The sequence below is a fragment of the Lissotriton vulgaris genome, unplaced genomic scaffold (assembly GCF_964263255.1).
Source record: "Lissotriton vulgaris unplaced genomic scaffold, aLisVul1.2 SCAFFOLD_8282, whole genome shotgun sequence".
Taxonomy (NCBI): Eukaryota; Metazoa; Chordata; class Amphibia; order Caudata; family Salamandridae; genus Lissotriton; species Lissotriton vulgaris.
In genome coordinates, this window is record NW_028241314.1 from 52,092 (window position 1) to 65,332 (window position 13,241).

The 13,241-nt window shown below is 38.1% G+C and overlaps 1 protein-coding gene across 1 annotated transcript; it reads left to right on the top strand.

Moving 5' to 3' along the window:
* Positions 1-4,044: 4,044 nt before the first annotated feature.
* LOC147671995 (uncharacterized) lies at positions 4,045-12,514 on the top strand (the record flags this gene model as incomplete). Its single annotated transcript, XM_086948067.1, has 2 exons — positions 4,045-4,149; positions 9,040-12,514. A coding segment is annotated over exon 2 (3,436 nt), but the record flags the coding sequence as incomplete, so codon positions are not given.
* Positions 12,515-13,241: the final 727 nt, after the last annotated feature.

Consider the following 13,241-nt stretch of genomic DNA (forward strand, 5'->3'; position numbering starts at 1 on the left):
GAAAAGCGGATGCCTGCAGTGTGCTGCTCACTTTTTGGTCACCCCACTGAGCGTATATTGAAGGCGACGGTCCAGTCGCTGAGCTTGCACCACCTCGCATCCACGGAGGGCCACGGAGCTCTGATACACGGAGCCTACCCATGTGGAGCATGCATCCTAGGATTGTGAGCGATCTTGTTTCCAGGGGGCTCATCCAGAGCCTTTGATTATGCAAAAATATTCATGAAGCATCCATCTTTGGACTTAAATGAACTACATCTCCCAGAAACCCCAACGGAACTCTAACACAGAGCAGCTGATTCACGGCAATAAACAGGGAGATTTGGACACGCCCTTGCTTCTCTGAACTGCAACAGCCTCTGAGGAAGTGTAAAACGAAACGCGTCAGGCTGCGGTTTCCTGCTGTAATAGACTGAAAAGAGGGTTGCTCAAACTATTAAAGACGCTTTTACGGGGAAAAGCGGATGCGTGCAGTGTGCTGCTCACTTTTTGGTCACCCCACTGAGCGTATATTGAAGGCGACGGTCCAGTCGCTGAGCTTGCACCACCTCGCATCCACGGAGGGCCACGGAGCTCTGATACACGGAGCCTACCCATGTGGAGCATGCATCCTAGGATTGTGAGCGATCTTGTTTCCAGGGGGCTCATCCAGAGCCTTTGATTATGCAAAAATATTCATGAAGCATCCATCTTTGGACTTAAATGAACTACATCTCCCAGAAACCCCAACGGAACTCTAACACAGAGCAGCTGATTCACGGCAATAAACAGGGAGATTTGGACACGCCCTTGCTTCTCTGAACTGCAACAGCCTCTGAGGAAGTGTAAAACGAAACGCGTCAGGCTGCGGTTTCCTGCTGTAATAGACTGAAAAGAGGGTTGCTCAAACTATTAAAGACGCTTTTACGGGGAAAAGCGGATGCGTGCAGTGTGCTGCTCACTTTTTGGTCACCCCACTGAGCGCGTATATATATATATATATATATATATATATATATTACCTACTGGCGGTCGCCAGTAGGTAGTTATAGTTAGGATAATTTTCAATGTTAAATCTCAACATTCTATTTTGAATAACTTTGGCGCCGGTTGTCGAATCTGCCTGAAATTTTCAGGAAAATGGTCTCATGGCGGTCCGGTCCTTCCCTGAAAGTTTGGGGGGGATTCGTCAAGCGGGGGCTGAGATAAAAGGGGGGTCCCAAAACGCGTTTTCCCCATGTTAATTTCCATAGGGCGGTCGATTTCACTTTTAGCCCGAACGGCTGAATGGATTTCCACCAAACTTGGCAAAATTGTAGGGACTGGTAGCCCGATGTGCCTTTGCTATGTCTCAAGATATGTGCTTCAGTGGATTTTGAGAAATTAACGTTCAAAAAAATATATATATCTATAGGCGCTCTCGGGTGCGCGCACCCGTGAGCGCTCCCGGCGCGACACGCGACTTGCGCGCAGAAAGCTGGTTGGCTCTCAGTTGTCTGTAAACATTCTAAACAGTCCGGAGCGGCCGCCATCTTGTCTATCGGTAAAATCTAGTCATAAGAGGTGGCAAAAACAAAGGGTGGAATTGACCATAAGGGGGCAGGGTAGACCCCCCTGACCCCCTAGGTGTGATATGGGGGCCATTAAAGGGCCCCGCGGGGCCTCAAAATTTTTTTTTTTTTTTCGATTTTCGCGGGGGAAGCGCCTGGTGCGCGCACGGGGGAGCGGGGGAAGCGCCTGGTGCGCGCACGGGGGAGCGTATCGGGGAGGGTACTATGGAAAAATAATCACTTCAAAAATTGTATGTTTATGAATTGTTTTTTTTTTTTATTTGTTTATACTTCATGAATTACATATAAAAAAGAATATTGTCTGATACAATTGATATTATTAAAGATAAATTTATTCCTCTGATTCTGTTTCATAATTTAATAAAATTTCTAACATAATATTGTCCGGAATTTCCTCATAATTATATGTACATGATTCAATTTCTTCCAAACATTCTATAAACTGTTCATCCAAAGAGTCATCCATGAAATCAACTTCTTTTTTTTCATCTTCTGGTTTTTCCACCTTTACTTTGATAGAAGTATCATTTGCCTTATTTTCTCCTTCCATTTTCTTTCTGTAAATTGCATATAAATTAACTATATTAGTAGAGCTAGTATACCAGAGAAGCCTAACTCAATCCATAACTATTACAGAGAAGTCTATGTCTATCTCTAACTATTAAAGAGGGATAGCATATCACTAACAGAATATTTTTTAAGAAATAAACTTAATGTGTACAATATACTTCCATAATTAGAAGTTACCTTAGAGAAATTAGTTGAAGTTGACAGTGAAATTTGTTTTCAAGTGTACTTCAGGAAGCAGTAGTCAAAATGGCTGTGTTTCCCTCTCTTCTTTTATATATATTGTTGTACTTAACCAATCAAACGACAGGAAAAAATCGTAGAAAATGAGAGATACTTTTTAATTGGTTGTAAATTCTAACATTACAAGTGTGTTTTTGTCATGTAATTTACCTCAGGATATTTAGACAGGCCTGTAGCCTAAATGTCTCAATGGAATTTCACCAAATTTGGGCAAATGGTAGGGACTGCTATGTAGTAGGGCGTATTCTATATTTGATGAAAGTGTCTCCATTGGGTTTTCCGTAAATTACTTTCCCACCTTTTTTTATTTTGCGCTTACTAGTGCGCGCTCAAGTACGCGCACGGGCAGCGTATCGGGAGTCATCCATTTTGTGTTTCGGAACAATCGAGACACAAGATGGAGGGTAAACAATGTTCGGAATGGATAGAAGGGGGAACTGTAGAGACTTCTTGACCCTCTAGGTTTTCTGAGGGGGGCTTAGGAGGCTCATAAACGTAAAAAAAAAAAAAAAATTCTTTAATTTTCCACGGGGGAAGCGCCTGGTGCGCGCACCTTTAAGCGTTCTCGTACGCGTACTTTGGTGAAAAATAGTGAAAAAAGTTAGAAAAAAATAAACGCTTTGAATGATCAGAGTTAGGGTAGCTCTGAAAAGAGCTTTTGGGTTCTGTGGTTGATTTAGGTACCTACAAGTAGGTTCCAATACACATTCTTAAATTCAGGAGGAATATTCTATTCCCCTCATCTGAGAAGTGCACTCCATCTCCTCTGTAGATGTCTTGCATGTTGTAACGCAAGTTATTATTGTATAATGAACCCATTCCATAGTCTCTCATGTAAGCAGAAACAGATTTATTTACATGTTTCCGTGCTTTCTCAAATTGTGGACCAAATTGGTTGGACCAGTTCCATTTCTGTCTTTGGCATATATTGGAATATACCAAGGCAGTGTGGGGAAAAAGTATCATCAATTGATGAAAGGTGTCCTTTAATAGCATTTCCAGACCTACCCCAGTTAATGTGCCTAGATCGTTTCCACCACAGTGCACAATTATAAGGTCAGGTTCTGGCAGATGCAAAAAGGTTTTCACCAATGGTATCAATTGGTGACATTTTAATCCTCTGTGGCCAATCCACTTGATTTCCACATTTGATAAATCAAGGTTATGAAAATTTCTGCTAGCTGCATACCTTTGAGCCCAGTGGATGTAGCTATGTCCAATAACCCAAACAGAGTACATGATGTGAGAAGGTTCTGGTCCAGTCAGATGAAGTGTGGGAATGAAATGGCAGTTGGAACAGTAGGAGTTCACAAAAAAATAATTGTGGAGTTTCTGTGCTCTTGAATCACTAGCAATGATTGGTGGATTCAGATAGTTGAAAACTGAAAGTTAGGGTGTATGGTTATGTTGTGTGAAAGAAGCAATTTGAATGGTTTAAAAAAAATCACCAAAAGCAAAAATACCCTGTATAGGCTGCTGTATTCACAGGTCAAACATCCTTGCTGAGTTAATTTGCAACATTGTAAGATAAACTTTTGAACCTTAGAGTTCAGTTAGGAGGGAGTTGCTATGGTAACAGATAGAAAGGTTTGAGAGGGGGATGGGTGTTGGTTTGAAAATAGTGAGGGAAGAGTTTTCATTGGTTGAATTAAGGCATATGTGTACAAAGATAGAGATTTTCTATGCCAGTCTTGGTTTCAGTGTATTGAGAGCACACCTTTTCCTCTGCTAAAGAAAAATTGGTGTGTGTGTCTGACACTGTTTTCAATCTCCAAAAGCATTTCTAAAGGTAAGTAATGATTCATTTAATTTAGATAGAGATTTATTTTCTCTATGGAGAATATTTGGAAGCAGATAGTTATGTTTTAGAAGTGAAATTGTATGTTAGTATATAAGTCCTGCGCAGTGTTTTTTACATGTTATTTAAAAATCGATTTTGGGTGCAAATGAATGGTATTTTTATTTGGCCTTTTTTATGATTGCCATGTGCAGTTGATGCATGACTTTAAACATGGGTAATAAGTGATGCACTGGTGGCGCCAGGCTTTTATAAATGAGGCCCTGATTTTGTTTGATGAGATTGAGTGGTTTTAGTTAGGTTCTGTGCAGTGTTTCTTACATGTTATTGAAAAATCGATTTTTGGGTGCAATTGATTGGTATATGTATTTGGCCCTTATTTATGAATGCCATGTGCAGCTGATGCATGACTTTAAACATGGGTAATAAGTGACGCACTGGTGGCGCAAGGCTTTCATAAATAAGGCCCTGACTTTGTTTGATGATATTGAGTGGTTGTACTTAGGTTCTGTGCAGTGTTCCTTACATGTTATTTAAAAATCGATTTTTGGGTGCAATTGATTGGTATATGTATTTGGCCCTTATTTATGAATGCCATGTGCAGCTGATGCATGACTTTAAACATGGGTAATAAGTGACGCACTGGTGGCGCAAGGCTTTCATAAATAAGGCCCTGACTTTGTTTGATGATATTGATTGGTTGTACATAGGTTCTGCGCCGTGTTCCTTACATGTTATTGAAAAATCGATTTTTGGGTGCAATTGATTAGTATATGTATTTTGCCCTAATTTATGATTGCCATGTGCAACTGATGCATGACTTTAAACATGGGTAATAAGTGACGCACTGGTGGCGCAAGGCTTTCATAAATAAGGCCTGACTTTGTTTGATGATATTGAGTGGTTGTACTTAGGTTCTGTGCAGTGTTCCTTACATGTTATTCAAAAATCGATTTTTGGGTGCAATTGATTGGTATATGTATTTGGTCCTTATTTATGATTGCCATGTGCAGCTGATGCATGACTTTAAACATGGGTAATAAGTGACGCACTGGTGGCGCAAGGCTTTCATAAATAAGGCCCTGACTTTGTTTGATGATATTGATTGGTTGTACTTAGGTTCTGCGCCGTGTTCCTTACATGTTATTGAAAAATCGATTTTTGGGTGCAATTGATTAGTATATGTATTTTGCCCTAATTTATGATTGCCATGTGCAACTGATGCATGACTTTAAACATGGGTAATAAGTGACGCACTGGTGGCGCAAGGCTTTCATAAATAAGGCCTGACTTTGTTTGATGATATTGAGTGGTTGTACTTAGGTTCTGTGCAGTGTTCCTTACATGTTATTCAAAAATCGATTTTTGGGTGCAATTGATTGGTATATGTATTTGGCCCTTATTTATGATTGCCATGTGCAGCTGATGCATGACTTTAAACATGGGTAATAAGTGACGCACTGGTGGTGCAAGGCTTTCATAAATAAGGCTCTGACTTTGTTTGATGATATTGATTGGTTGTACATAGGTTCTGCACAGTGCTTCTTACATGTTAAACAAAAATCGATTTTTGGGTGCAATTGATTGGTATATGTATTTGGCCCTTATTTATGAATGCCATGTGCAGCTGATGCATGACTTTAAACATGGGTAATAAGTGACGCACTGGTGGCGCAAGGCTTTCATAAATAAGGCCCTGACTTTGTTTGATGATATTGATTGGTTGTACTTAGGTTCTGCGCAGTGTTTCTTACATGTTATTGAAAAATCGATTTTTGGGTGCAATTGATTAGTATATGTATTTTGCCCTAATTTATGATTGCCATGTGCAACTGATGCATGACTTTAAACATGGGTAATAAGTGACGCACTGGTGGCGCAAGGCTTTCATAAATAAGGCCCTGACTTTGTTTGATGATATTGATTGGTTGTACTTAGGTTCTGTGCAGTGTTCCTTACATGTTATTCAAAAATCGATTTTTGGGTGCAATTGATTGGTATATGTATTTTGCCCTAATTTATGATTGCCATGTGCAGCTGATGCATGACTTTAAACATGGGTAATAAGTGACGCACTGGTGGCGCAAGGCTTTCATAAATAAGGCCTGACTTTGTTTGATGATATTGAGTGGTTGTACTTAGGTTCTGTGCAGTGTTCCTTACATGTTATTCAAAAATCGATTTTTGGGTGCAATTGATTGGTATATGTATTTGGCCCTTATTTATGAATGCCATGTGCAGCTGATGCATGACTTTAAACATGGGTAATAAGTGACGCACTGGTGGCGCAAGGCTTTCATAAATAAGACCCTGACTTTGTTTGATGATATTGAGTGGTTGTACTTAGGTTCTGTGCAGAGTTCCTTACATGTTATTCAAAATTCGATTTTTGGGTGCAATTGATTGGTATATGTATTTGGCCCTTATTTATGAATGCCATGTGCAGCTGATGCATGACTTTAAACATGGGTAATAAGTGACGCACTGGTGGCGCAAGGCTTTCATAAATAAGGCCCTGACTTTGTTTGATGATATTGATTGGATGTACATAGGTTCTGCGCCGTGTTCCTTACATGTTATTGAAAAATCGATTTTTGGGTGCAATTGATTAGTATATGTATTTTGCCCTAATTTATGATTGCCATGTGCAACTGATGCATGACTTTAAACATGGGTAATAAGTGATGCACTGGTGGCGCAAGGCTTTCATAAATAAGGCCTGACTTTGTTTGATGATATTGAGTGGTTGTACTTAGGTTCTGTGCAGTGTTCCTTACATGTTATTCAAAAATCGATTTTTGGGTGCAATTGATTGGTATATGTATTTGGCCCTTATTTATGATTGCCATGTGCAGCTGATGCATGACTTTAAACATGGGTAATAAGTGACGCACTGGTGGCGCAAGGCTTTCATAAATAAGGCCCTGACTTTGTTTGATGATATTGATTGGTTGTACTTAGGTTCTGCGCCGTGTTCCTTACATGTTATTGAAAAATCGATTTTTGGGTGCAATTGATTAGTATATGTATTTTGCCCTAATTTATGATTGCCATGTGCAACTGATGCATGACTTTAAACATGGGTAATAAGTGACGCACTGGTGGCGCAAGGCTTTCGTAAATAAGGCCTGACTTTGTTTGATGATATTGAGTAGTTGTACTTAGGTTCTGTGCAGTGTTCCTTACATGTTATTCAAAAATCGATTTTTGGGTGCAATTGATTGGTATATGTATTTGGCCCTTATTTATGATTGCCATGTGCAGCTGATGCATGACTTTAAACATGGGTAATAAGTGACGCACTGGTGGTGCAAGGCTTTCATAAATAAGGCTCTGACTTTGTTTGATGATATTGATTGGTTGTACATAGGTTCTGCACAGTGCTTCTTACATGTTAAACAAAAATCGATTTTTGGGTGCAATTGATTGGTATATGTATTTGGTCCTTATTTATGATTGCCATGTGCAGCTGATGCATGACTTTAAACATGGGTAATAAGTGACGCACTGGTGGCGCAAGGCTTTCATAAATAAGGCTCTGACTTTGTTTGATGATATTGATTGGTTGTACATAGGTTCTGCACAGTGCTTCTTACATGTTATTGAAAAATCGATTTTTGGGTGCAATTGATTGGTATATGTATTTGGCCCTTATTTATGAATGCCATGTGCAGCTGATGCATGACTTTAAACATGGGTAATAAGTGACGCACTGGTGGCGCAAGGCTTTCATAAATAAGGCCCTGACTTTGTTTGATGATATTGATTGGTTGTACTTAGGTTCTGCGCCGTGTTTCTTACATGTTATTGTAAAATTGATTTTTGGGTGCAATTGATTAGTATATGTATTTTGCCCTAATTTATGATTGCCATGTGCAACTGATGCATGACTTTAAACATGGGTAATAAGTGACGCACTGGTGGCGCAAGGCTTTCATAAATAAGGCCTGACTTTGTTTGATGATATTGAGTGGTTGTACTTAGGTTCTGTGCAGTGTTCCTTACATGTTATTCAAAAATCGATTTTGGGGTGCAATTGATTGGTATATGTATTTGGCACTTATTTATGATTGCCATGTGCAGCTGATGCATGACTTTAAACATGGGTAATAAGTGACACACTGGTGGCGCAAGGCTTTCATAAATAAGGCTCTGACTTTGTTTGATGATATTGATTGGTTGTACATAGGTTCTGCACAGTGTTTCTTACATGTTATTCAAAAATCGATTTTTGGGTGCAATTGATTGGTATATGTATTTGGCCCTTATTTATGATTGCCATGTGCAGCTGATGCATGACTTTAAACATGGGTAATAAGTGACGCACTGGTGGCGCAAGGCTTTCATAAATAAGGCCCTGACTTTGTTTGATGATATTGATTGGTTGTACATAGGTTCTGCGCAGTGTTTCTTACATGTTATTCAAAAATCGATTTTTGGGTGCAATTGATTGGTATATGTATTTGGCCCTTATTTATGATTGCCATGTGCAGCCGATGCAAGACTTTAAACATGGGTAATAAGTGACGCACTGGTGGCGCAAGGCCTTTATAAATCAGACCCTGACTTTGTTTGATGATATTGAGTGGTTGTACTTAGGTTTTGCGCAGTGTTTCTTACATGTTATTGAAAAATCGATTTTTGGGTGCAATTGATTGGTATTTGCATTTGGCCCTTATTTATGAATGGCATGTGCAGCTGATGCTTGACTTTAAACATGGGTAATAAGTGACGCACTGGTGGCGCAAGGCCTTTAAAAATAAAGCCATGAGTTGCTATTGTATAAACTTAAATATGTTGCAATTTATTGTTTATATTGTTTGCTTTTTAACATTACTTTGTTGTTTGCTAATAGTGGTCTTTCATGTGTTTTTTTAACAGAACAACAGATTCAAATCAACTTCTGAAAAGCAAGCAAAAATGCCTTCAAGGCAAAGAAATATCAAAAATACCATACGGAAAAGGAGAACATCAACAACAGAGTTTATGGAATCCTCTTCAACAACTACTTCAAAAAACACCAGAAAAGCTTCTGGTAAGCCAATTAAGTCTTTTCTTCGTAACATATGTCGTAGGAAAAAAAATGAAATTGCTAATGTGAATATACAGAAAAAGTCAACAAATCTAAAAAGGAAAGAGAAGCCCACAAAAAATGTTTCCATTGGACCAGGAGAGAAGAGAATGGTTAGCAATAGAAGAGTAAATGTTTTTAGGGACATTCGTAGGCGAATGTTTCGCAATAGGGTAGTTTTAAATTTGCTAAAAAATGAAAAGAAAATTAAACTAAAAGCTGCTTTTTACAAGAAAAAGAAAAGTGTAGAAAAGATTGTTGATCAGGCTTTTGAAGTTAAGAAAAAATTATTTATTTTAATAATCAATAGAATTAGGATACTTAATAAGGCAATGGATGTTTTCAAATCGAACAGTAGATGGAAAAGAATTATTAATCGGAGTAATTTTTGTGAAGTATTTTCTGGTGAATGGATGCATAGTTCAAGTTCTGAGCCTTTTTTTAATGAGGAGAGTTACTTTCAGGAAAATGATTTGGTGCATGCGGTTGACACCAGTGGTCGTGCCTATGAGGTGAAAGATAGTTGTGTGATGGAAAAAGAGAAACTTGTACCTAGAGATGCAGAAGAGGTGTTAGCTGATGAAGTTTTAGGGAGACGTACTAAGGGTCCAGTGTACACATGGAAATGCAGTAGTATTTGTAGTGTGCGACAGGAATCAATTGATTTGCTTCGAAATTTCTTACGTACATATAGTAAAAAAAGTCTCAAACAAAAAATGAAGATCCTGCAAGAGTTAGATCCTTGCAGAGTGAGAGAAAGCACAGGTTTGCAAGGGCATTCACTAGCATGTCTTTCTAGAAAAGTTTGTCGGAGTGTTTTTCATCATTTTAGGATGTTAGCAGTGCATCATAATAACGTAAGGAAATTAGTGAGGAAGTTGTATTATGCAAAAAGTCCTGCACTTAAGCTTAAACAGTTAAATAGTGCTCTTTTGCATGGATCTGAAGTGGATGTGAAGACTATTTGTGAAGAAATTGAGTTTTGTTATTTTGGGAACAAAGAGGACAGTGTAGAAATAGATATAGTAATGGATGGTAATGCAGAAGATAATGGACAAATTTCAAGTATTGAAAAGTTTGATGAGGAAATTATCAAGTTTAAGGTGAAATCAAGTGAGAGGCCTAATGTAACTTGTGTGTGTTGTCGACGGACTCATTATAAAATTCAGACTAGGTTAGTTGATTTATATGCAAAAAGTGAATTGGAAAATAATAGTGAATGGGAGGATTTTGTAAGTTATTTGTTGGTGGAGAATTCTTTTGATTTGAGTTTGGATCAGCGTATTTGCACTTATTGTTTGAAAAAATTAAATGAAAATAGAATGCCTGCAAGAGCAGTTTATAATAATCTTCAGTTGATAGATATTCCTTCTGAATTGATGGATCTAAATACTTATGAATCTATTTTGATTCAATGTGTCCATCCTTTTCAGGCTATTGTACGCATGGAGCCTAAGACAGGGAAATTGCCTCCATCAGATTTACTGAGAGGATTAAAGGGAAGAGTTGTTTATTTGCCTCTAGATGTAAAGAAAAATATTAATACAATTGGTGTAGAAAGAGCAGAAGAAGATCCTTTAGTTATTCTAGTTAATGGGGTTCCAACAAAGAGTAAGAAAATTTGGCAAGATTTAGTGGATGTTAAAAAAGTCAAGAAGGCAACGTTGTATTTAGTTAAAAACAATGAGTACTACAAACATGTAAGTGTTGGAGTTGAGGAAACAGCTACAGAAGAAGATAGTGATTCTTCAGTTGGTCAAATTGAAAAAGTTGATGTGTCTAGAACTGAAGAAATATATGAACATTATACTGTTCATCCTTTGCATTCCAAAGAAGTAATGGGAAATGCAATTGACTTGTTTCAAATGAAGGCAGCAAAAGGAAGTCCCATTAGTGTATGGGAAGAAAGTTTGGAAGCTCGTTGTTTTCCACAATTATTTCCAACAGGTTGTGGTGGACGATATGATGATCGACCAGTTCAAATTCCTGCAGCTGAATACCGGACTCTAAGATTATATGCAGAAGATCCAAGGTTTCGTCAATGCATTCCATATTTATTTCATCTACTGTTTGAAAGTGATTTGTCTGGGCTTTCTTATGCAGTTAATCATATATTAAAAAGTGGACCTCATTTGCAAAATGTATGTGCAAGGGACTTTATGGAGAAAGTTAATCTGCAAGACAGTATTTTGGAATCTCAGCTAATCAATCTCATGGCATGTCAACGTGGAACCAATGAGTATTGGTTTCGTCGTCATGGAGAATTGAAATGTATGCTAAGAAACTTAGGAACTCCTACATGGTTCCTCACTCTTAGCTGTGCTGAGTATGCATGGGACGATTTACTTCAATTTCTACGAGAGGCAAATGAAAACATACCAAATATAGAATTGAAAACACCAGGAGAACTGTGTTCTTTAGATCCAGTGAATGTTTGCAGATATTTTAATCATAGATTTGAAGCTATGATGTCTTTTATTACCAACAAAAAAAATCCTCCCCTTGGAGAGGTTTTGGATTTCTTTTGGAGGAAGGAATATCAAGCGAGAGGTGCTCCTCATATACATATGTTGTTGTGGATTAAAGATGCACCCAAATTTGGAACAGATTCAGATGAAACAGTGATGAGTTTCATTGAAGAGTATTCAACATGTGCTGTTCCAAAATCTACTGAAGAAAACAATTTAAGGCAACAAGTTTTACGTTTTCAATCTCATCGTTGTGGAAAGTACTGTCGTCGAAAATTTAAAAACAAGGAAAAGTACTACACGAAATGTCGTTTTGCATTTCCTCGACCAGTGATTTCTAAGGGAAGAGTAAATAATTTGATGTCATCTCTACGACATACTGTGACGAGAAAATCTCCCAAAAACACATATAATTTGAAAAGAAATGAAGAATCTAAGTACATCAACGATTACAACCCAGTGATTTTGTCCATGTGGAATGCTAACATGGATATTCAGTTCGTTGCTGACAACTCTATTGCTGTGGCTCGATATGTGACATCTTACATCACCAAAAAAGAAAAGACAGAACTGAAGGAAATGTGGGAGGACATTTCACATGAAAAGAGTCTAAGCAAGAAATTATACAGTTTCAGTCTGAAGATGTTGTCGCATCGAGAAATTGGAGCATATGAATGTTCTGATCGGTTATCATCAGCAAGTCTCTATGCCAAATCAAGAACAATCATTTGGGTGAGTCTTGGTCTTGCTGCCACACGAAACCGAGTTTTGAAATCTGTACAAGAAATTGAATATTTGGCGGAAAAAGAACCAAACAGTACAGATATTTTGAAGACAAATATGTTGGATACATACTATCCAAATAGAAGTACTCACCTTGAGAACACATGTTTGTATGAAGTTCTTCAAAACTACAGTTATAAGAGGAACATCACAGAAGATATCAATAATGGAAAATATGCACTCATTGGCTATGAAGGATGTCTAGTGAAGCAGAAAAAAGGCCATTTGATTAATCATCGAAAATTGAGTTGTGAAGTTCCAGACAAAAGAGAATTTTACTACTTAGCTCTTTTGCAACTCTTTAAGCCATGGCGTACAGAAGAGGAACTACTTGGAGATTTTCTCTGTTATGAAGACTCTTTTAATGCAACTAAGGATACCATAGAATGTCCTATTTTTCTAAATTATCTGCAAATGTTGAATGAAGAAATGGAGCAAGAAACCACAATTGCTGAAGAGATAGCTAAAAACAGTTCTCAAGATAGTCAGAGTTCTACTTCATTGAGCCAGGATCCACTAGGAGGACCAATTATCCAAAATGAAGCTGCCACTGCCATGGATGAGGTGGAAAGAGCTATGGAACAAGCTCAAGAGGATGGAGTTAACTTAGAAGATTTGGTAACGCAACTAAACATTGAGCAGAAAAAGATATATGATGAAGTCACAGAGCAGATTGAACATGGATTCAGACATGAGAAAAAAGAGTGCTCATGTATATTATTTGACCCTGTCCGACTGTATGTAAGTGGAGAAGCGGGGAC